The 25,127-nt window shown below is 46.2% G+C and overlaps 1 protein-coding gene across 6 annotated transcripts in view; it reads right to left on the bottom strand.

Moving 5' to 3' along the window:
• The window catches only part of VPS13D (vacuolar protein sorting 13 homolog D), a 227,983-nt gene extending 203,686 nt beyond the window's left edge, over positions 1 to 24,297 (bottom strand). For 4 of the 6 annotated variants that reach the window (XM_080653615.1, XM_080653616.1, XM_080653617.1 and 1 more), the window contains exons 1-12: positions 24,203 to 24,297; positions 20,894 to 21,066; positions 15,295 to 15,372; positions 11,673 to 11,863; positions 11,495 to 11,575; positions 8,803 to 8,919; positions 6,031 to 6,135; positions 4,659 to 4,829; positions 4,125 to 4,225; positions 3,177 to 3,345; positions 1,048 to 1,149; positions 725 to 908 (exon numbers count right to left, since the gene is read on the bottom strand). In XM_080653615.1, coding sequence (XP_080509741.1) covers positions 725 to 908; positions 1,048 to 1,149; positions 3,177 to 3,345; positions 4,125 to 4,225; positions 4,659 to 4,829; positions 6,031 to 6,135; positions 8,803 to 8,919; positions 11,495 to 11,575; positions 11,673 to 11,863; positions 15,295 to 15,372; positions 20,894 to 20,990 — 1,396 coding nt within the window. In that variant the 5' untranslated portion in view covers positions 20,991 to 21,066; positions 24,203 to 24,297. Of the gene's footprint in view, positions 1 to 724; positions 909 to 1,047; positions 1,150 to 3,176; positions 3,346 to 4,124; positions 4,226 to 4,658; positions 4,830 to 6,030; positions 6,136 to 8,802; positions 8,920 to 11,494; positions 11,576 to 11,672; positions 11,864 to 15,294; positions 15,373 to 20,893; positions 21,067 to 24,202 lie in introns of those variants that run through there. The other 2 variants (XM_080653619.1, XM_080653620.1) reach the window with 2 other exon arrangements.
• Between the last annotated feature and the right edge of the window lie 830 nt (positions 24,298 to 25,127).

The raw sequence follows: 25,127 nt of genomic DNA, 5'->3' as shown, positions 1-25,127 counted from the left end.
ACGTGGGAAAATTTCCAAAGGAAAACCAGGCACACTGATCAGTCATGATGACATGTGTATCCATTTTCCCTTTCTTTGGAAAGAACTCCGAAGTTGTGGGTGACTGTCTTATTCACTAATTTAAAACGACCCAACTGCTTCATCAGGGCTCTTACCAACTTATTCCCAACCGGGAGGACGTTCACGTTCACAGGCAAGTACAGGATAAAGCCGTGCTGCCCAACATAGTGAAACATTCTCCACCTGCACTGTCTAGGGCAGTGGGCACCCCTGGCACGTGTGGCTAATGTAGCTAGCATGACTGAGAAAGTGAATGTTTTATTTTATTTTATTTTAATTCATTAGAGTTTAAATGGTCATGTGTGGCTATGGAAACCATACTGAGCAGTGTGGGTCTGAAGAGTGGCTCTGGACTGGGATTGAAGCGTCAGAGTTTAAAATTTCTGAACTCGCTCACGTTTAGTTCTCTTACCATCCCTGTCGCTAAGATCTACCTGACAAGGTGCTAATATTCAAATTTAGTAACAGAGTTGCAAATGAAGTGTCTCCCAAAACCTCCACTCTGCCTCTATGAAATATGAGACAGACCGTTTTACCAATCTCTATTTCTTTTTGTTTGCTTGAAAATATTATGGATTGTTTCAAAAGTAACAGACGAATTATTATGAACCCAGCACCTCCCTTCCCCGCCACCCAGGGGGCTAACGGGAAGGAGCCCGCTTACCCAGGATCTCTTCAGGCGTCCACTGCTCGTGCTGCTCTGCTGACAGCCCCTCGACTGGCTTCCCAGACCAGCCGCCCCAGCCAGGAAACCAGGACTGAAGGTACTGCAGCATCCCACTGCCCGCACCGCTGCCTGGCTCTCCAGGGCAGTCCCCTGGAGAATCAAACTGAGGCTCTCGCAGGCTCTGTGCCAACCAACAATGAGCAACATGAGGACCCAAAGGCAGAACCAGCTGTGGCTGCCCACCCCCCAAGCATAAGCACATCCAAGGGAAAGCGCTCAGGGTGCTGGGTCCAAGCTCGTCTTCTCAGAGGGCTCCTTACCTCTGCCAGCTCCTCTTGCTTGTGAAATCGTTCGTGCACCAGCTCACGCAAAATCTTCAACTCCTCAAAGCTCTGTTCCTCTTCAATCCGACACATTTCCTCCTGTTTGGGTGAAAACAAAAACAAACAAACAGAACAGGTGTTACAGCTCCAGAGAACTGGACACTCTCGCAAACCACTCACTACAAGGACTGGTCCCCAACATCTCCACTGAAGGCCAAGAAACAGTGAAGACAAATAGTGAGGTCCACGGTTGCTATGCTTCTGGTTAAAACAGCTCTTCCACGTAACCCCAACCGGACTTGGTCCCTGAGACCAACGGTAACTACGGAGAAGGTGACTAGTTATTCTTCTTCCCACTTCAGATGAGGAAACTGAGGACCCAGTTTACACAGGAAGGGTGCAGGCCTCTAGCTCTTGTTTCACACGTGCATTTGCAAGGAGGTAGTGATTTTAATTTGTTTCTTGCTAGTTAGGAAAGACCAATGGCCGCCAGCTACATGCAAATGTGCAAAAGACAGAATTAGCTATCCTAAACTGTTCTTATACCCTAACATTAGGAAAAGGAAATGACGTGTGTTTCACATAATTTACAACAACAACAAAATGTCTGGTTGACCCCATCCTTTCCAGAAGTTTCCCATGTCAGCAACCAGGCCTAACACTGGTGAAAAAGGGAGTGAGTCGTGCCTCAGGGTGCCAGCAGGAGAGGTGAGAACACCTAGGGATTCAGCACTGAGTGGTTATCACACAGTGGGATGCTCGTGGGAGGAATGTTTGTGCCCCGCTCAGTTCATATGCTGAAGCTTTAACCCCCAATGTTATGGGATTTGGAGATAGGACCTTGGGAAGTAATTAGGTTGGATGAGGTCGTGAGGGTGGGATTTCATGATGGGGTTAGTGCCCTTCTAAGAGAAAGGGGACAGATTTCTCTCTCCACCAAGGTAAGGCCATGTGCACACACAGTAAGAAGGCAGCCAGGAGAAATCTCACCAGAACCCGACCAAGCTGGCACTGGATCCTGAACTTCCAAGCCTCCAGACCAGGGGTCCTCAAACTTTTTAAACAGGGGGCCAGTTCACTGTCCCTCAGACCGTTGGAGGGCCGGACTATAGTTTTAAAAAAAAAACTATGAACAAATTCCTATGCGCACTGCGGGCCCGGGACGAGTCGGCTGCTAAGCAGGACAGGCAGCGGCACCCGGCGGGCTGGACAAATGTCCTCAGCTGGCCGCATGTGGCCCGCAGGCCGTAGTTTGAGGACCCCTGCTCCAGACTGTAAAAATAAATGGCTGGTTTTTTAAGTCCAGGCTATAGCATTTTGTTAGAGCAGGCTGAGTGAAGACAGCTGCTAAAGGGAAAGTAATATTCCTTTCTGCTTGGAAGGGTTTACTAAAAAAACAGTTAATTAAGAGATAACACCTGAGAAGAAATATTAGAAACAGTCTAAATTGCTTTGCAAAAATTGATGCTCACAAAATGGAAACAAATCCAGGAGCAAAGCAATCAGCAATCCCCACTCCCTCCCCTAGGAGACCGAGGCAGACGCCCTAGAGCAGGCTGGGGTCCAGGCCAGCAGGCCAGGCCTGGTGGTTCTAAGAGGCTCTAACCCTACAATTAGCGAGAAAAGCTGACCTTCACCACCTACTTCATCCCCTCTGCCTAGCTTCTACCTCCAAACCTCAAGCAAATCAATTGGGTTTAGGGAAAGTTTAGGCCAAAGCCTACAGAGATGAGCTTCAGACTCAGAGAAAAAAATCAATGACGAGGAATGGGCTTTGAAGAGATGCAGGTGACTAGCTGAAGGGTCTCTGTGAGCCCTGCACAGAGCGCTGAGGGAGGAGGGGATGGGCATGGGAGTGGGCACGAAGGCGTGGCTGGACCACAGCCCCTTTCCCTCCTCCCAGCCCGTGGCCCGCTCTCCTCCAGCAGCAGGTGTAGGATGCTTCTGGTCAAGATGAGGCCGTGGCCTTCCAACAAGCTCTCACCCTAGTAAGACCCACTCTATCCGTGAAATGAAATTCCTTAGCAAGAGACTTGATTCCTTCACAGATTCCGTTTTCTTCAGCCTTTGAGAGAACAGCATCTTACCCTCCGATGACAAGAAGCACAAGGCCACGGTTCGCTCACCTTGTCGTCTGCAGACAGCAGGCCTCCTTTCAGTTTGCTGAAGTACGTGTCGGTGTAGGACACGGCGTCGCGGGCGCGGTGCAACAGGAAGTCCCAGGTGCAGCGCTTCCTCTGCTCTCTGATCTCGTGCAGGTTAGCATTCAGGGCAAAATACCACCATTCTCGGCAGCTGAAATATTTCATAACAATGTCATTACTTCTTATATTAAAAGCAACTAAAACGCTGTCAACCCAGGGCAGCCCACAGAACACCACTCCTGTGAGACAACTTTTCTCTTGTCAGCCGTCACTTTTTGCCGCAAACTCATTTTAAAATGTTGGGCTAAACTCAACATGGGGGGAAAGCAAATCTACATCATATAAGAAAAACATTTCCCTCAAATGGTTTGAATGACCCATATCGGTCCCCTCCACCGACAGTCAAGTGGTGACTGGAAGGTAAATGCCATCATAAAATAATTACCAAGGATCTGACTACTGAAGATTTTAAGTGGAATACTTCAGAAAAGATATGGGAATGCACAGGATCTAAGAAAATTTTAATATACTGGATTGGCCCAGTTTATTACTGCAGCATGAAAATATTTCTTTTTCGCTATAGAAGTTAGAAAGTGCACCACATAAGTATCGACCAAACAACCTGGGAGAAAAGACATAGGGATGCAGATTCAAAGAATCAGGTCCCATCTGAGCAACCCCAGGCTACCTGCTAAACAAGACCAAGCGGGCCTTCTCACTTCCACCACGCCCAACCTAAGGCGAAACACGTCACCAGGTCAACAGACGGTCAGAATATCAACAGTGATAAACAACAGAAATGGCATTTAAAGGCCAGAAAAATCGACTCTACTTTTATCTCCAGCCATGTGCAAAGAACAGTGAGGGATATTTCTGATCTATATTAAAAAAAAAAATGTACTTCATATACAACAACTGGTGAGCCCTTACTTCCCAGAGATGGCCACTTTGGGTTTCCATTTCCGAAACTTCGCCTGCCTCTCCTTCCGTTCCAGCTCCTTGAGGAATACCATTATTTGCCGGTATTGCAGCTTTTAATAGAGATTAAGAGATGCTAGGTTAGAACTGCTTTGTTGCTTTTACCCAGTTAAGACATGTATCTCACAAGAACAATTCATATTAGTCAATCCACTGGACTGAAAACCAGTGCAAACCGGAAGACCAAATTTCAGCACCAATTGGCACTTCTCCCGGGACACTGACAGTTCAGTGTTGATATGATTGTGCTCTTGTGCTCTGCCCAGCACATAAAAACCAACTGAGAACTAACCTGAGATCAGCCCAATCCGACCGCACTACGGACGATGGATTCTACACCTACCACAACTGTGGACACAACTTTCTGTGTCCTTTCCTTCCTACTGGGGTACTGCAAAGTATTGCGACCCTTCTACCGACATGCTCATTCACCCCAGTTCCGAGTCTGACAGTGAGAGCATAGGCCACTGGGGGAAGCGGGGGTACCTGAGAGAGTTTCAAGGGGATGGTCTCCAGCTGGATGTCGCATTCAAAACGGGGAGTGTGCCGAGACCTCAGAGGCTCTTTGGAGCAGTTTCTCCTCAAAAGGGCAGATGCGCACACAGGCTCCAAGATGTAGTGATGATCGCGGCTCTCCATGCTCTTGCCCATGGCCTCCTGAGTGTCACAAGAACCTCTGTCAGTTTTCTGGTTTTGTAACCACACTTACACAAATGGTATATATCCGTTTTGCCTTGGTTTTTTAAATGTAATACTGTATCTTAGAGACCATTATATATGGCCTTTGCCCTTATTTTATAGTTGCATACTGCTGTACTGTATAGAAGCACAGTATTTATTTAATCAAACTAACAAAACAAAACCATTCCGTCCGATAGCATGCATGCCAAAGATCTTGGGTGGGACAAAAAGCGAGTCCTTTTTCTCTATTTCACTTAAATCAACTATAATTACTTTAGAAAAAGATTAAACAAGATTTTTTTGTAAGCCTTCACAAACAGTAATACTTTATATACAACTAGAGGCCCGGTGCACGAATTCATGCATGGGTGGGGTCCGGCTGGCCCGCCCCGATCGGGTCCAGGCTGGGCCAGCAGAAGGGGATTCTGGAGGTTGGCCGTCTGGCCCACCCGCGATCTGGGGGGGGGGGGGGCGGGAGGGACCCGATTTGGGGTGGGACTGGCCAGGGGGAGGGGCCGCGGTGGTTGGCCAGCAACCCCACCCCCTGGTCAAACTCCTGGTCGAGGGGACAATTTGCATATTAGCCTTTTATTATATAGAATGATTTATAATGATCTTCTAAATCAGTGGTCGCCAACCTTTCAGACCTCAATAACCACCAGTGGTCCGCAGACCACCGGTTGGCGACCGCTGTTCTAAGTAGTTCTTAACGGAATTCCACCAAAGGTGAAGTGTCAACATAAACATAAGAAAGCTCTTCTTTAAGAACCCTATCTGGTGCTTTGTTCAATGAAAATCCGAATGCCTACTATATCGTGGCTAGAAGAATGGGTAACCATATATTTGATGCATACGGTGGATTATGCAGTAGTCAGAGCAATGAGCTAGAAGAATAAACAGCGACACTGATCCATCTTAAAAACATAGCCTTAAGTGAAAAAAAGAAAACAAGGAAATCTAAAATGCAATATAAATGTAAAACATACACAAAACACTACATATTGTTCAGTTACATACATAGCAAATACCTCAAGCAACACACATGAGAGTGGGTGCCTATGGAGGGAGGATGGGCACAGGAATCAGAGACACAGAGAACAAAAACCTATATGACAGTGGCCCTACACCACTTTACTTCAGTGTAATGTTGCATTAAAGCCCTCTGCCAAAATCATACCTGTAACTCCAGCTGAGGCAAATCCCCCAATAAAGTGCAATCGACATCCCAGTAGATGCTAAACTCTGCCACATCTAACTGCTTTTTCCGCATTAACTTCTGCACCTGAGGTAAGACAGGGAACAAAACAAGATGACTCCATATTCATGAATTTATTCATTCATTCAACAAGCCATTTGTGAAGAATCAGCCATCAGGCACCTTTGCAAGGTGCTGGGGATACAAAACTAGACTAAAGTATGGTTTTGCTCTCCCAGAGCTCAAGTCCAGCTAAGTGGGAATACAAACATGCAAACCATTTTAATTAAACAGGGGAAGAATATTTAAGATGCCATGAGCAAACAAAGAGAAAACAGCACTGTATGACTCAGAGATGTGTAAGTTTCAGGCATAGGGCTGGGAAGAGGAAAGGACTGGGACACATTGCAAAGAGTAGGGCCAACGATACAAAATGCCTGATAACCTCAGAGGACAGCGAGTTTGTGTAACTGAAGCACAGCTCATGTGCTGTGGGGCAGTAATCATACGTGTGTGAACGTATTTGGTAGGCAGGTGTTGAGAAAAGTAGATCGGATGTTACTAGGTGTGCTGGGTTGAATAGTTTCCGCCCCCAAAATATTCATGTCCTCCCAAAACCTATGAATGGGACCTTATTTGGAAACAGGGTCTTGCAGATGTAATCAAATTAAAACGAGGTCATATTGGATTGGGGTGGGCCCTATGGTGCCCTTAAAGAAGAAAAGGGGAAAAAAGACACGACGGAGAAGGCCATGTGAAAAAAGAGGCAGAGATTGGAAAGACGCAAGCCCAGGATGCCCAGGCTACCACCTGAGGCAAAGAGAAAGGCATGGAACATTTCTCCCTCAGAGCCTCCAAAGAATCCACTCTGCCAACCCTCTGATTTTGGGTTTCCACCCTCCAGAACAACAGAAGACATTTCTGTCGTTTGAAGCCACCTATTTGAGGTCATTTGTTATGGCTGTGCTGGACCCTGACACACTAAGAAAGGACGTATATACCACACCAAGGACTCTGGAGCTCATACTGTACGTGACAGGGAGCCCCGAAGGTTCTGACGCAGGTATGCACCGGGACCGGGTATGTGTTTTAGAAACAGAACTCTGGCAACAGTGCAAAGTAGAGCTCCCCCTGGGGTACCAGAGAAAAGGAGCCATGAGTCACGTCAAGATAATGAGCAAGCCCTAGCCGGTTTGGCTCAGTGGATAGAGTGTCGGCCTGCGGACTGAAGAGTCCCGGGTTCAACTTGGTCAAGGGCACATGCCTGGGTTGTGAGCTCAATCCCCAGTAGGGGGCGTGCAGGAGGCAGCCAATTAATGATTCTCTCTCATCATTGATGTTTCTATCTCTCTCCCTTTCTCTTCCTCTCTAAAATCAATAAAAATATATATATTTTTTTAAAAAGATAATGAGCAAGTTTATAGGACCAAGTTACTTTTTAGAAATACTTGGTTACTCTGAGCTAGCCACACCCTTTGCCCCCATGTCCTGTACAAACACTATCTTTGTTTTCTGTGTGCTGTGGCGTGGAAAAGGGTGGGAAGCATTGGCACAGAATGAATCAAGAGCCTGGGATGGGAGCAAGGAGGTCACCAAACAGGATGCTTTATCAGCCCGCCCAGGCAGAAGGTGACAGGATCCTGAACTCAGACAGTTGCAGTGTGACTAAGAGAAGCGCCACATTTGAGACACTGCAGGAAAAATCGGCAGGACGCTGTGATCAAACGGACACGAACGTTGAGGAATGAGAAGTGGAAGGATGAGCACAGAGCTTCTAGAGATTAGGGGAGTGGGCAAGAACACATGATCTGGAGCAGGGATGGCAAACGTTTTCTGAAAAGGGCCAGAGTGTGCATATTAAGGCTTTGTAGACCCTACAGTCTCTGTTGTAATGACTCAACTCGGCCACTGTAGCACAAAAGCAGCCTTAGACAATACACACAAAGGGCACGGCAGTGATCCAATAAATCTTTGTTTACAAAAACAGGTGGGGGACCAATCTGCCAACCCCAGATGTAGAGCTGATCCACCCTCCCTTCAGCACTCTGCATCTTAGCACCCTTAGCCATACTCGGAGGACAATAGTGGTGGTGAAAAGCACGGAGAATTCAATGAGCAATCGTGCAAAGCGCAAAGAACAGTATCTCACACATAAAAGCGTTCGTAAGATGCTAGCTTTCGTTTGCTTGTTTGGACCTTCAGTAACATGTTAGAAAAGAAAGGGGAAAAGATGGTTTCAGGGGAGCGAATTGGACAGATGGGATATAATGGGATCGTTTTGGTTATGACAAGCCTAAATGCCCTAGAGGTGTCTGTATCCACAGGTAGATGGATATGAATATAGAGGTCAGTCAGGAGGGGGAGAATGGAGTTCAAGTGGAATCCATCAGCAAATATTCCCAGGTGGTAACTGAAACTATGAAACGGATGAGTTTACCTGGGAGTGCACATGGTATGAGAAGAAAACCAAAGATAAAAGCCTCTCCATACCTTGATTCCTTTGTGCATAAAATGAAAGGTGCTGCACCAACATTTAAAGGATGAGTGACGTAACGAAAGGTCCGAGAAAATGAACTGTTTCCCTATTTCAGCAAATTAGATGTATGACATACAGGCAAGAGACACGCATGCCGGGAAAGACCACGGTGGGAAAGAATGCAATCTCATTCACGTGAGGCAAAATGGCAAGAGGCAGAGCCCCAAACTCCCCACAACTGCTGCTTTCTTCCGGGCTCAGTCATATTTCATACTCACAGGCTCATTCACAGCATTTTGCATGGACACATTCTTAATGCAGATGCCAAAGGCAAAAGGATGGGAAGGATTGGTAATACCATCTTCGAAGCGCAAATGAACATCTTGAATTTTTAACTGCAAAGGGGAGAAAAATAAAAGCACATTTAGGCAACTGCTACAGGTGGAATACTAGCAGCAGGAGTCACACTGCCCTGAGCCACGTTAAGTAAATCAGAGCGGGCATTTTCTACACACATCACGGAGCCAGTGCTCCTCCGGCTCCTCGGTGTTGGAATCACACACCGGACACGCACAGAAGAAGCTGCAATACTTTCACTGAGTCAACTCAGAAGGCACATAAAGACACACTAGAAGAACGGAAAACCGCTGTGCCCAGATAACAGCCCTCCCTCTTCTATGGTAGAGCTGCCTGTGCCCCCACACCTAGACATAGGAAATCAGCGGGACATACACACTTTGTACCTATTTATTTCTTCACTTCCCTCTGCCCATGAAGGCAAGCTAGCAAAAAGGCATGCTGCTTCAATGAATTAAAAAATAATAACAGAAAGTGAATACACAACCCACAAAATGGGAGAAAATATTTACAAATCATATGTCTCATAACGGACTAGAATTAGATATTAAAAATACACTTACAACTTAATAATTTAAAAAAAACAATAAACCAAGTTCTAAATGGCAAAGAATTTGGATAGACATTTTCCCAAACAGGACATATAAATGACCAATAAGCATATGAAACGATACTCATATCATTAGCCAAGGAAATGCAAATCAGAACCACAGTGATCCCGGCCAGTGGCTCAGTGGTTGAACATTAACCTATGAACCAGGAAATCACAGTGTGATTCCCAGTCAGGGATCATGCCTGGATTTTGGGCTCGATCCCCAATGTGCCGCATGCAGGAGGCAGCCGATCAAAGATTCTCTCTCATCACTGATGTTTCTATTTCTCTCCTCCTCTCCTTTCCTGAGATCAATAAAAATATATATTAAAAAAAAAAAACCACAGTGAGAAACCACTTCATATCCACTAGCGTGGCTACAATCAAAAGAGGGATAATAACAAGTGCAGATGAGGATGAGGAAAAACTGAAATGCTCATACATTATTGGTACAATTGTAAAACAGTGCAGCCACTTTGGAAAACAGTTTGCTAGTTCCCCCCAAAAATTAAACATATAGTTACCATATGACTCACCAACTCCACTTCTAGGTATATAATACTCAGGAGAACTGAAAACATACGTTCACACAAAACCCTATACATGAATGTTCACAGCATCACTATTCACAGTAGCCAAAAACTGTAAACACCCAATGTCCATCAACTGATGAATGGATAAAGTGTGGTACATCCTGAGAACTGCAAAAACTCTCGCAAGAACATTCTGTTCAAGCCCCTGCCCTAAGAACTTGACCAGTTTTGATGTGGCTTCCTGCAGCCTAAAGCTGTGTCCCTGGGACAATCCAGCCCCTCTCCGAGTTCCTCTCCGGAAAACTCAGGGCTGTTTGTTTGTTCTAGCCAACACCTGACAATCAGCTCTGACCTCCCTTTCTTAGAACATTTATAATTGCTCTAAGGGCTTAAAATTGTGAATCCTTTCTCCATCCCTTTAAAGTGTGTGTGTGTGTGTGTGTGTGTGTGTGTAATCTCCTACAACTCAAGGACCTGGAAGCCATTCCTTGGAAATGCGATCATCAGCTCAGTAGTTGGCGTCGATCCATGAACCAAGAGGTGGCTGGTTCGATTTCGGGTCAGAGCACATGCCTGGGTTGTGGGATCAATCCCCAGTAGGGGGCATGCAGAAGGCAGCCAATCAATGGTTCTCTCTCATTGATGTTTCTAGCTCTCTCTCCCTCTCCCTTCCTCTCTGAAATCAATAAATAATAAAATAATGATGAATTTTTAAAAATCAATGACAGCTTAAAAAAAAAAAAAAAAGAGGTAACTTCCTGAAACAGAATCCAAAGCAGTCACCTCAAATGCAGCAACCTTTTCATCAAAGTTATGAAACCAACAACCTCAGACTATTTTGGGGGTGAGTGATATACCGGGAATTGCAAGAAAGCCCTGGCGATAGTATGGGCTGATGAAAATGGCCTCTGATCTGGTTTTTTGAGGACAAAACAAATTTGTAATTAAAGTGGAAAAGGCGGCCAATAGCCCTAACACTGATACTCATCAAATCGCCACCAGATACATCAGTGAGAGATTAAATATCTTAGTGAGCTGTTCACAATTCACTATCTAATCAACCAGAAGCGGGGCATCCGACCTCTCTCATTTTACAGATGAAGAAACTGAGACCAGAGAGGTTATGTGATTTACCCTGAAACAAAAGCCATGAAAGCTTACTAGCAGGTGACATGGCTGAATCCTTCAGCAAGTGGGACTCCAACATTCAAACAGAAAGCGAAGTGAACTGTAAGTGAAACGAAAACTCCTCCTCACACTAACCGAAGCAAGAAAGCCTGGGCCCTCAGCCTAGACGTGGGACTCGCTTTTCAGGTTTTCCCTTGGCACCGCCTGGAGAAGGGCACACCTGCACAGTCATCCTGTCTATAGAGCACACCCTGTATCAGCGAGACCCGTGAGAAACAAACAACTCAGAAGTAAATACATTTAAGCCTGAGAAATAAGCCCCTCTCCTGTTTCTACCTTATAAAAGTCAGTAGGACTTACTTCAATATTCTCCACGATTCTCGTAACTACGGAGGCAGTGACGGAATACCAATAGGATTCACCTTTCTGCTGGCGTTCATTCTACAAAGAAAAGAGCCAGTGTTAGCTGGAGCTAGTGCTTTGCTCACGTCACGTGTCTCACCACGATGGCTTCTGGATCAAAGGGTTTCTGCCTTGCCTTCCATTTTTCCTCCAGGGCTTGAAGCAGAGCTTTCTTTCGTTCCCTTTCCAACAGTTTCTCCTTTTCATCATTGAAATTTTGTATTTTTTCAGGGGCTCCAATTAAGTGAAGGCTGGAGATGGAGATCACCCAAGGGTCCACATGGGGGCGATAAAAGGGAATCTGAAGGGTTACTTTCCCAATTAAACCTAGGAAAAAGAAAATCTTGTTAAATGTCTTTACATATTTTTAATTCCTTCTATTTTTCTGCATTCTTCTAGTTTTCTTGAGGGAGCATTATTATTTTTACCTTTCTTTAATTTAAGAAAACAGGCAACAGGTCCTCGTACTTGGGAAGCGAACGTTAGTAGGCTGAGATCGGTAATAATTAGGCACCATAAACCGGAAGCTGGGAAAAGTTCAGTGTGACTTGACCATAGCAAATGCGAGAGCTCTCTCCTGGAAACTACCTGTCCCCCAGCTGGGGTGTCTTTCTTCCCATGGCACTGGCACAAGCCCATGGGCACAAACCTCATTTCCCGTTCATCATTAACCTGCTGGCTGATAAGTACTTATTGGGAGTTATCAGATCTACAATATGTCCAATCTTGCACATACCCCCTGACATGTCGGAGATGCTGCAGTGGCACTCTATCGAGGAAGAATTGATTCTTATGAGAACTTGGCCTCATGGGAGAGCTAAAGAGCCTGGAAGAATTGTGATGCTTATTTCCCAAGTTCTACCATTTTTAGACAAGCCTCCTAGAACTCAAGCCTTCTTTAAATTCAATTAATTAGAGGTAAGTCACCACTGAGGAATAATGCGTAAGAATATCTGACCTGTCCTCATGGATCTCTCAAAGATCCACCTCTGAAAGCCCAACCTCTGAAAGCAGCACAGTTGTCAGGGGCGATCATCCTATATAATAAAAGGCTAATATGCAAATCGACATAACGGCGAAACGACCGTCGCTATGACACGCACTGACCACCAGGGGGGCAGATGCTCAACGCAGGAGCTGCCCCATGGTGGTCAGTGTGCCAGAAGCTGGGCTCATGGCTGGCGAGCGCAGCGGCAGTGGCGGGAGCCTCTCCCACCTCCATGGCAGCGCTAAGGATGTCCAACTGCTGGCTCCCCTGTGAGGAGCGGGCCTAAGCCATCAGTCAGACATCCCCCGAGGGCTCCCAGACTGGGAGAGGGAGCAGGCCGGGCTGAGGGCCACCCCCTACAAGTGCACGAATTTCGTGCACTGGGCCTCTAATTACCCTGTAAGAGCTAAAATTAAAGTGAGACTGATCAGTTATACAGGGGTGGGCAAAAGTAGGTTAATAATAAGCAATAACACAAGAATAAACTGTTTCATGTACTCACAACTGTAAACCTACTTGTGCCCACCCCTGTATTTAACATAAAAAAATATCATTAACAATGGCATTTTTAATGATGACACCAAGTGATCAACTGTGCAATCCAGTACCAAATTCAGATATCTACAATAATGAAAAAGAAAACATATTTTAATTTGGATTTTATCTAAAACAATAAAAATAAGTTTCTTATATTTAATAAAATTTATATTAAAACTGAAACATATCACTTTTCACAGCAAATAATTTTAACAATAATTAGTTCACAGTTGCAATTCTAACCAAAATTAATTGGGGAGAGAATACGTAATATTCTAATAACTATATGACTAAAATATAAATTCTATTAGGTTTTAATTTTGCAGAACAAGCATAAAAATGATCATTTTTGCAAAAATATCAGAAAACATCAACCTTTCCCAAGAGCTTTCAATAACTCTTTCAGAGGTGTCATCATCTTGAGAGTTTTCCTTCAGATTCTAATGAGTCAGTGCTTCTGCTTCTGACTGGCAGATCACCGATCACTCGAATTGATTTCAAGAAAGCCTAAATCTTCTGCAAGGTTTTTTGTTGTTTTTTTTTTTTTTTCTGCAAGGTTTTTGATTTGCATTGTACTTGCATTTTATTGTAATACTAGAGGCCTGGTGCATGAAATTTGTGCACGGGGGGGGGGGGGGGGGGGCGGGGTATCCCTCAGCCCAGCCTGCACCCTCTCCAATCTGGGATCCCTCTCACAATCCAGGACTGCTGGCTCCCAACTGCTCGCCTGCCTGCCTTCCTGATTGCCCCTAACTGCTTCTGCCTGCCAGCCTGATCACCCCCTAACCACTCCCCTGCCAGCCTGATCGATGCCTAACTGCTCCCCTGCCAGCCTGTTTGCCCCAACTGCTCTCCCCTGCAGGCCTGGTCACCCCTAACTGCTCTCCCCTGCAGGCCCGGTCACCCCTAACTGCCCTCCTCTGCCGGCCTGGTCACCCCTAACTGCCCTACCCTGCAGGCTTGATTGCCCCTAACTGCCCTCCCTTGCAGGCCTGGTCCCTCCCAACTGCCCTCCCCTGCTGGCCATCTTGTGGCGTCCATCTTGTGTCCACATGGGGGCAGCCATCTTTGACCACATGGGGGCAGCCATCTTATGTGTTGGAGCAATGGTCAATTTGCATATTACTCTTTTATTAGATAGGTAAGTTCTCCAAAATAAAGGAAAGACTGACTAATATTAACAAGCTACTGTTGAATGATGAGGGATGCCTAAGTAGAGATCAATTTTATAAGTGATCATTCAATGAAGAATATTTTATTCCAGAACAATTCTTGCTTCCTCACCAAACCTCACAACTGCAGAACTCCTATATAGTTGCAAACATCTATTGAGTATGTCAGGCATCGTCCTGAGTAATTTTAATGTATTAACTCAGGTATTCCCCTTCGATGTAGGTACTATTATCATCCCATCTTGAAGATGAGGAGGCACACACAGAGTTGTTAGGAAACTTACCCAAGGTCACACAGCCAGAAAATGGCAGATTTAGAATATAAAAAATTGTTTGCACCACACAAGGCAATTTCTGTTCCAGAGCCCACTCTCATGCAATAGAGTAAACTCTCTCAATAATATTTATAATGAATTATCTGAAAATAAAACCCCCTATACCTAGAACAGAAGGTCTCATACTCAAGTAAACATAAGAATCACTGGAAATGTTTATTAAAAATGCAAGCTGAGCCCTAGCTGGTGTTGCTCAGTGGAGTCAGCCTGAGGACTGAAGGGTCCCAGGTTCAATTCCAGTCAAGGGTACATACCCAGGTTGTGGGCTCAATCTCCAGTGAGGGGTGTACAGGAGGCAGCCAATCGATGCTTCTCTCTCATGATTGATGTTTTTATCTCTCTCTCCCCCTCTCCCTTCCTCTCTAAAAAACAATAAATATATATATATATATATATATATATATATATATATATATGTATATATATATATATATATATATATACACATATACATATATATATATTTTATTTTTATTTTTTAAATACAAGTTGAATGACACATCCTTGGAGATTCTAATTCAGTAGGTTGGAGGCCACGTGACCTCCTCCACCACCCCAAGGTCATCCTGATACTAGTGGCATAGAGACCACATTTTAAGATGGATCTAAACTCTACTTCCTACCCTGCCTCTTCCTGGTCACGGAGAGCCCAAGTCAAGGATTCTCAATTTCAGGTCCCAAACAATGAACACTCAACACTGCCTCCCTCTCCTTAGCTCCACGTACCAGCTTTGACTTCGAATGGTAATTCCAGTTCTTTCAAGGCATCTTTCTTTAATGGCAAGTTTTCTAATTCAACTGCACCTAAAAAATAAAAACAACATCATGTGGTTGCCAGAGGAGAGGGGGTTTGGGAGACTGGGTGAAAAAGGTGAAGAGATGAAGAACTATAAATGGGCAGTTATGAAACAGCCCGGGGACGTAAAGCGAAGCATAGGGAATACTGTCAATATCAGGGGATCAGTCTGTTCCAATAAAGTACACGGCTGGCTAGCCACTATGCTGTACACCTGAAACTAATACAAAATAATATGGAATGCCAACTGTAATTGAAAAATAAAAATAATTACATAAATAACATAATGAAATGATATTGTTGTTCATCCAACAAATGCAGCAGATGCCTACTCTGTACAAATCACTGAAGGTTAAAGGGAAAGTTTTACAACTAGACCAGAGCGACAAAAAGCCAAGGGGAACACCACCACCAGCCTATGTGCTTAATCAATACTAATCTCCTGGCTCCCACTCTGACATGTAAATAACAGCTGAAGTTTACAGCACATGAAGTAATGAACCAGATAGTAAATATTTCAGGCTTTACGGTGTCTGTTGTATATTTCCCTTTTGTTTTGTTTTTTTCATAAGCCTTTAAAAATGTAGAAGCCATTTTCATTCAGCTCACAGGTGGGAATCTGGCCAGTTGGCCAGTTTGCAAGCCCCTAGTTTAGGGTAATGTTCACTAGAGGACCATTAACATCCGAATCTCCTGGGATGAAATGCAGGCTCCTGGGCCCCCTGCCAGACATCTCTGGGATTGAAACACAGATATTTGCAAATTTTAACAAGCTCTCCTTACCAACACACACACACACCCCCAAAAACAGGTGTATTGCACACAACATCTGGGAGCCTGGGAGAGTTAAACAAAGTTGGACATGAAAAGGAATTAGACTCTCTCTTCTGGAGGGACCAGCTCCGCAGGTTCTCCTCCGCACTTCCACTTGCAGGTGTAATAACCAAGCAGAAGGCAAAGGAACAAACAGGACCCCCACTGAAGACCTTTTCAGACCCAGCTCTGACAGACTTAAACCCCAAAGTACAAGATGCCTCCAAGGCATAGTCTAGATCTCTCAACTCCCTCCTACCCTCGACTATGGAAGTCATTCATTCACACACATATACCAATCTCTGTCCCTACTAGACACTATACTAACCACTGGGATGACAAAAAGAGGAGGCAGGATTTCCATCCTCAAAGAGCTCAGGAGACAGCCATCATTTTACAAAATTGTTTGCACCACAAAAGGCAATTTCTGAGTTACTGAAATCTGTCTGAGATACATTATTTTCAAGAACAAGCAGTACAGACAGCAACCACCCAGCAACCCTTAACTGGTAAGGGAATCCAGAAAAAAGGCAAGCAAGAGTTTTCCTCCAAAGACAACTAATGCAAGAAACTTGATTACTTTTCCCTCTAAATGACTGTTCAAGACCAGTGCATACTTGGCTTCTAAGTAACCAAATCTAGCAATTTGGCAGATTCTGAGCAAATGGAGCCAATTTATTTCTCAGACTTTTGCGGGAACATATGTCCATATGGGGGCTCCACATACCTTAAGACTAACCAAAAGGAGAAGTTAATAACCCCAGAGAGCCCGGACAAACCGTATTTCCACATTTGGGGAGAAAATAATCTTAAGGGGAGAAAAATATCATCAACATGTTCCTTATCAGTTGAAAGTGACTTAAAGGGAGGAAAGTGAGTAGTTTCTTCTTTTGAAGAGCGACGTTTGCAATCTGAATCGTCTGCCCTATTTTTCAATACTCAAACGAGGCTGACGCCCTACGTTTCCTTGGCTGCTGTATGGCCTGGAGAAGTGGAACGAATGGTAGGCAATCCACACCATGAAAAATTAAAGAGGCTGCAGCCCAGAGAATGAAGGAGGGGACCTGGAAAGGAGCGGAAACAGAAGAAAGGATGAGAACTGAGGACCAAGGCAAAACCGCAGCAGCCATGCGTGGTTCAAGACCAAAGGCCTCCTACTTCCCCACTCACTCCCACAGGCACCCACAACTGACCCTGCGGGAAGAGGTCCCACCAAGGGGCCAGGCCCTAAAACATCCAGTGTAGGCAAGTACTTTATAAATGATAATGATGTTCATTTATTTACAGGTAAGTAATATGCAGGCATATTCATGGATGTCTCGCTCATCCAAAAATGTCTCATCTCAGATTAGCAGCAAATCTAGTCACTAGAACTGGGGTGAGTTTAGAGATGGATCATTTCTCAGTAATTGCTAATGACTACTGAATCCTCTTCCCTCGGCTCTAGGTCATTAATAGGGCCAATTTGAGACTCAGAGCTCATAGAAAGAAAAAGGAAGGGAATCTAAGTTTTGGGTTACAGATACACAGACATGCCCAGAGCCCAAAGTTCAGACTCCTTGGCATGGCACTGGCAGCCACTACCTTCTGGCTCCAAACATGCCCTGCAAGTTTTCACCCTGCAAGCTTTCAGCCTTCTGCCTCCACTCACACGCTTCACTCTCCCTGGAGCCTAGTGACCCACCCACATCCCTATCAAAACCCTGCTAAGATCCACTCTAAAGCTACCTCCATACCAGCTTTCCCAGAGTCCCACAGACAGGAGGAATGGCTCCCCTGCTTTGTACCCCGTTGCATTATGCCTAGACGTCTAGTAATAACAATGTAATATTACTTGGATTACCATGTAATTTCTGTCTCCCCAACAGATTATCAGTGAGCTCTCCAAGGACAAGGACTATAGAGATGGAGGTGGATAAGTAACAATCGTTTTAGTAGTAGTAGTAACAGCCATCATTTAGTGAGGATTCACTATGTGCCAGGCCCTGCATATGCATGATCTCATTTAATCCTCACAATGGTATGAGGAAATACTATTATCTGCTCCATTTTTTAAATATGGTTATTGATTTCAAAGAGGAAGGGAGAGGGAGAGAAACATCAATGATGAGAGAAAATCATTGATCGGCTGCCTCCTGCACGCCCCCCACTGGGGACCAAGACCACAACCCAGGCACGTGCCCTGACCAGAATCGAACCCAGGACCCTTCAGTGCACAGGCCAATGCTCCATCCACTGAGCCAAACCAGCTAGGGCTACTCCATTCTTGAGACAAGAAAAATGAAGCATAGAGGACAAGCAGTTCGCTTAAAACCCACAGACCGCGTAGGTGGTAGTGCTAGAGTTCATACCAAACCTGTTGATCTCAGGTGGCAAGGGGAGAGGGGGTGAAGGGGAAGCTTAAGTAACTTAGTCACAAACAGCTTTCAAATGGTGAAAGCAGGGTTAGCTCCTACGCCTGAGCTCTTAGTATCTTCTACTGTCTCCCCTTTCTGTATCATTTCATAACACAGAGCCGAACCCAAGGCAGGTGTTCGAGTGTTTGTTGAATGACTGAAGGAGTGAAATCTTACACAATGCTACCTCTGTCCTTCAACCACTCATATGCTAACTTTGCATTTTTATTACTTCTAACATGTATGCACAATTTGCCTTTCAAGTCCAACCCACCAGCCAATCCTATATTAATGATCATGATGGCGGATGACGATAACCCCAGTTGAGGGGGTTCCCTATATGCCAAGAACCTTTGACTTGGTTAATGTGTTTAGCCCTCAGAACCTTATGAGATGGTTACTATTATCTTCAGCTTAAAGAAAGTGAAACTGAAACATGAAGACTTTGAGTAACTTGCCCGAGTTAAGAGTAAATGGAGGAACTGGGATTCAAACCCGGTCTGGCTATAAAATCCATACTTTTGACCACTGCGTCAGTCTCCATGCAGACAGTAAATATTGGCAGGCGGATTAAAATAACATCTAGTGTCCTCCACCCCTAAACACTGCAAAACTTTAACTGTGTCTTCAAGATCAACAAAAACCCTCAACTTCTTTACAAAGCCCTTCTCAGTACCCTGTGACACCCCAACACTCTCCACCACGCACTGGGTTTGCCTGGATCCATAAGAATGGGCAGCGTACTAACTAATGAAAGAAAAAGCAACTTTTCATTTTTCAGGGAAATACTCCTCAGACTCCACAGGTTCGTTAAAAGCCATAGAGAATATTTTTTAAAGAAAATAAGTATAGAAAAGCAGTTTAAAGCATCAGAGAGATACACAGTTGTTACAAGATATATTCTGTCTAAAACTGCTGAGATGAGAAATCTGTTATTAGTACAGAGTCCATGATACATCATATGCCACAAAAATTTCTATTTATTCATTTCTCCGGCAAACATCCTCTCACTATGCCCTGCTGAGAGCCAGCTCTTTTATCAGCAAGGCCCGTGTGCCGCACCCTTTCCAGGCCCTGTACCTGCCCTGCACAACTTGTTAGCTTCACGGCGTGGACGTGAACTTCAGTAAGTGGCCGAAGAGGTGAACTTGGCACGACTACTGAACTTGGAATACAGCCTCTTCCGGGACAGGCTGGTCACTTTCACTTTGCATTTCAGCAGCTCCCTTCCAAGGATGGGAGGACAAGCAGCAGGAGGGGATTAGAAAAGAACCCGTTTCCAATGAAGGGAAGGAAGTGGAGGTGTGACCGTGACAGCTCCCCACAGCCTATGGCTGCCACAATCCTGTCACCGGTTTAGATGGGTCAGAAAGACCCGGAAAGCAGCACCTCTGGGGAAGGGTAACCACTGACTGGCACCCTGTGCTCAGACTGCACCATCATCTGCATCACTGCTATCGCCACTACCTGTCCTGACCCGCCTGCCAAAAGTCACGCTCCAGGAAGCTGAGGTCTGACCGTCCTGGAGGCCTCCTGTCCACTCTCTAGGATCCCACATGCTGGCGGACTGACTTTATCTCCTTTCTCGGGATTTAGTAAAGGGTTACATTTTGAGATGAGCAAAGAGAACTTAAATTAAAACACGGAGAAGGAGAAAAAAAAGCAGTTTTCCAATCCCCCCACCAAACCACGGGACTGCATTTACCGAGTAGAGACCTATACAGGCTATAATGTCTCAAGCTTTTGGTACTCGACTACGAAGCAAGACAAGACCTCGGTAAGTTCTGGGACACCTCAAGGGAACATAAGGGAAAGCCTTGACCGGGTGTCTATGACACGCCAGCAGAGGAGCTTCAACTGTCTCTCCATCTGATCTTCACAGCAACCCTGGAGAAGCGTGTCAGCTTCGTTTTCTACAGAAACTGAGGCTCCCAATCTCCATGACTTGTTTCTATAGCTAGTAAGTAACACAGCGGGATTTAAAGCCAAAGCCAGTGCCACTATCAGTATATCATGGCTGCCTCCGTAACCCTTCATAAGGCTAGAACGTTAACTGGGGTAAAGCACGGTCACCAGTAGTATAGTTTTTTAAAAAAAGTAATAACTCCCTAAAATCTACAGCAAAACAGCTACATGTTTAAGTTACCCTATAGTAATAATCCGTGTCATATGGGAGGAAAGATTTCCTTTTACACATATCTAATAAAAAAGCCATCTGAGCACCATGTTTTATCATTCTCAATACAGCAAAGAGAATGTAGAAAGGAGAAGTGCCGTCTGCAAAGGCAATTCTTTACCAAAAAGGGGTACATGCACTCACCTTTCAGAAGCGCAACAGAGAGCTGGTCAGTGTTCAGGTTATTGACGTATTTCCCCAGATAGGTATTGAGAACCCAGGCTACAAGCCCTTCCAACATGACTAGACCCCCAAGACAAGGTGTTTAAAAATCACGGATCATTCTTCATTTCTCTCTCTCATGATCACAGAAGAATCTGAAAGAAAGGAAAAAAAGGAAATCAACAGAAACACCAGATGATTTTTAAGCTGATTTTTCCTACTCTACCTAAAGGTGGAGGAACGCAAAGCACAGGTTTAAGAACACACGGGGTGAGAAGCACTGTAAGATGCCCCGTTAGTAAAGGGAGGACCAAACCAATACATCCACATTCTGATGCAGCTGCAAGAACAGTCACTTAGAAATTTACCAAGTATCACCTACAATGCAAAGTTGCGTGTCTTTTCAATGTAACCAATCATTGAACTGCTCGCTTTCAGTGACTCACCTTGGGACTAGACTGTCCTGACCAAAGGTTCTCCTCCAGGTATGATTTGGCAATGTCTAGAGACATTTTTGATTGTGAAGAGTGGGAAGTGCTACTGGTATCTTGTGGGTAGAAACCATGGATGCTGTTAAACATCCTACAATGCGTACGTAACACCCCACAGCAAAGAATTATCTAGCCAGAATGTCAACAGTGCTGAGACTGAAATCCTGTTTTAGATTAAAGCAAAATTGCACTAAGAGATTGTATCAATGAACTTCCTATTCTGCAATGATCCTCTTTAAGGCTCCCCTAATTCAATTTTGCAAATTTGTTCATTGGGATCTTTTGTAAAATAATATAAAAGGAAGGGAGAAGGCAGTGGTTGTTCACAGTTCTTAAATGTCCTGAAGATACATTACTGGGGCCTGATGCTGATACAATGAACTATCTTAGTCAGTAATTACACACACCACAGAACATCTGGTTCTGGCTACAGTATTTACATTCAGCACTAAATCACTACTGCCTATCATTATTAATAATAACAGGTATTTATTAGTATTACAAAAGTACATATAGATTTTTAGTATTACCAAATGTTAATATTCAAGCCAGACCAGCATGGCTCCGTGGTTGATCACTGACCTATGAACCAGGTCATGGTTCAATTCCCGGTCAGAGCACATGCCCGGGGTTGCAGCCTCACCCCCTAGCAGGGGGCATGCAGCCAATCAATGATTCTCATCATTGAAGTTTCTATTTCTCTCTCCCTCTCCCTTCCTCTCTGAAATCAGTTTTTTAAAGAAGTTAATATTTGAGAACTTGCGACACCATTTAAATGGGTCCCCAGATCGCTCAGCTAGGTCCCAATGAGAACTGTGAGCTCCAAATCGCGGGACACCAGGTTTGCTATGGCAGGCATCCTACTGGGAGCCAGCCCTTTCAGGATCCTTTCCAAGCACTCTGCCCCTCCTCCAGTGATTCATCTTGGTGCCAGAAGATACACTGATCCCAACGGAAGGGCTGCCACACCCAACAAAGCCCCAAAACAAGGCCCTGGAAGAGTTAACCTCCAGGAAAGACTTGTCAACATGGTCTTGCACTTCCACACAAGACTCAAGTCTGTTTGTCAACAATGACAGTACAAATTAATAAGTAAATAAATAGGACTTGGTGAAGTACTAATTTCTTTCCAAAGATTTCTTTTTAAAGCTACATTTTGTGTACAACTGGGAATCTGCTAGAGATTACTGGATGCATTCACTTAAAGAACAGGTTTTTCGAAGTTGTTTTTTTTTAATCCTCACCTGAGGACATGCTTTTAAAATAAGAAATGTTTAACAGTCCGAGTAAAAGAAACATTTCTTTATTTTAACTTTAAACAAGCAAATCGGTGAAAACAAAATGTGAACCTGACTAACCTAGTCTGATTTGTGCGGACTCCAAACACACGTGGGCAAAGCGCCAAAGTCAGAGTACTCTTTATTTTTGGAGTTTCCTTCCACTGATTTCTGCCCTCCCTGCCAACAAACTCTCCCTCAAGTACCAACGACAAACGCTCTCCCGGTAAACAGACACCACTGTGGGTTCGTACACAAGATCGGGCCCTCCCCTACGTCCACCCTGAAAGTGGAAGAATGCAAAGCACGGATTAAAAGATGGGGCAAGACGCACTGTCAAATGCCCTGGTCAGTACACTGAGCCCCAAGCCAGGAAGCATGATCAGCTCTGCTAAGCATCCAGCCCAGGCTTGAGGCCACTTCGCGCATTCCCGTAAGGAGTCCGGTGTCAGGCAGGGCCGCCAGCCTGGCCAGAACCCCAAGTGTTTACACTCAGGTCCATCACGGATTCGAGGCAGCTGCCGAGCGCTAACCCCCGGCGGGCCTCCCCTAATCAGCGGGGCAGGTGACTGACACTGGGGGATCAGCGCTGCGCCCACGGGCAGACAAGGAGCCCGGCAGTGACCTTGAGCCAGGCCACTCCCTCGAGGGGCGGCCGGAGCCGGGGTAGGAAGGGCTGGCAACTGGACCCCGGCGCCCCACCCAGAAGCGGCCGGGCTCGGTGCAACCCGCCCCCGGGAAGCTCGGGGATAGGGGGCGACAGGGGGCGGATGCCAAGCCCGGGGTCCACAAGGCGAGGCTCCCACAACCCTCCGGCCGCCCCCCCTGCTCTCACAACCCTCCGCGCTGTTCTACGGAGCAGGAACCCCACCTCCCAGATAAAGCCTGGAGGGTCCGGCGCCGGGGACCCCATACCTGGGAGGAGGAGCTCCACCAGGGCGTGACCCCGGGAGGCGAGGTGCGACGGCAGATTGGAGGCCTGAGGTCCCACTGCAGAGCGTGACCCCAGAAGGCTGGTGAGGGGGGTGGTCAGGACCCTCTGGAGAACTGACTGGCGCCCCATTCTTGGGTGTCAGATTGAGGGGCTCGCACACTGGGGTCCCGCACTGAGACCGAGGGTCAGGGGAGAAGAGGTGGGCTGACACCGCCCCAATTCCGGGGTGGCAGGTGCCGGGACCCTGGTGAGGGTGCCGGGTCCGGCGGGGGCTCGGACTCCCCCAGCGCCCGGACGCCGGGGTCCCAGGAGGCTCAGGCAGCCCGAGCCCGGGGCGGCGGTGCCTGAGGGGACTCGGACGCAAGGCTCCCCGTGAGGGCGGCAGCTCCGAGCCGTCGGAGGCTCCAGGGCTCCCAGAGGATTTCCGACGGTCGGAGGGCCGGACGCCGGGTCCGGGCTCCAGGCGCCGCGCTCCGCGCGGGCAGACCCCGACCCCCAGGTCTGTAACGAAGCCGAAGCGGCCGACCGCCAGCCCACGCCCGCCCCGCGGTCCCCGCTCAGCCCGGCGCCTCCCCGCCTCGGCCCGTACCTGTCGGGGTCCCGGCGCCCGCCCAAGCTCGGCACTGCGCGCTGCTTCCTCCCCGCCGCTCCTCAATGGCGCTGAAGCGGCGCTCTGGCCCGCCCAGACCCGACCAATCGAGCGGCCGACGCGCCGGCGCCTGGGCAGCCGAGCGCCGAGTCATCGAGGAGGCGCCCCCTGGCGGGAGCGGCCGCTCCTGCAGCGCAGCGCGGGCCACAAGTGAATCTGGCGCAGACCGTATTGAAACCCAGGGTTCTTCCTTCTACCATCTCACCCACCCAGTCAGATCTCTGCTTAGCAGCCTCAGGGGTCTGTTAAAACATAATTCAGACCACGCCGCTTCCCTGCCTAAAACGGCTTCCCCATTAGACTTCAAACCCACTTCTTCACTTGAGTTGACACCAAGATCCTATTGGCTTTGGCCCATTCCTATTTCTGCCCCTCTATTCCTGGCCCACTCTGCCACAGTATCCTCCAGCGCTGCCTCACCTTTCCTTTGCCATTCTCACCACTTAGGGTGCTTTCCCCCTGGACCACTGCTGCCCACTAGAAAGATAATGCAAACCACATAGTCATTTTAAATGTACTGCGTTGGCACATTTTTTAAAAAGAAAAGTGAAATTAGTAATGCACTTTATTTAATCCAATATGTCCTGAACATTATTATCTCAACCTGTAGCTAACAGAAAAAAATATTAATGAGATACTATAGAGTTTTTTATAGTAAGCTTTGAAATCTAGTGTGTATTTTACACTTAAATCACACCTAAGTTCTAACTAGCCACATTTCAAGTGCTCAATAAACTTATATGGCTACAGAGCAGCTAGAAAGCTGAATCCTCTTGCTTCAAATGTTCCCACTCCACCCTAGCCGGTTTGGCTCAGTGGATAGAGCTGCGGACTAAAGGGTCCCGGGTTCGATTCTGGTCAAGGG

This window comes from Plecotus auritus (genome assembly GCF_963455305.1).
Source record: "Plecotus auritus genome assembly, chromosome: 2".
In the NCBI taxonomy this organism is placed as follows: Eukaryota; Metazoa; Chordata; class Mammalia; order Chiroptera; family Vespertilionidae; genus Plecotus; species Plecotus auritus.
Note: the sequence above shows the minus strand (reverse complement) of the source record. Positions and strands in the feature narration are given on the sequence as shown.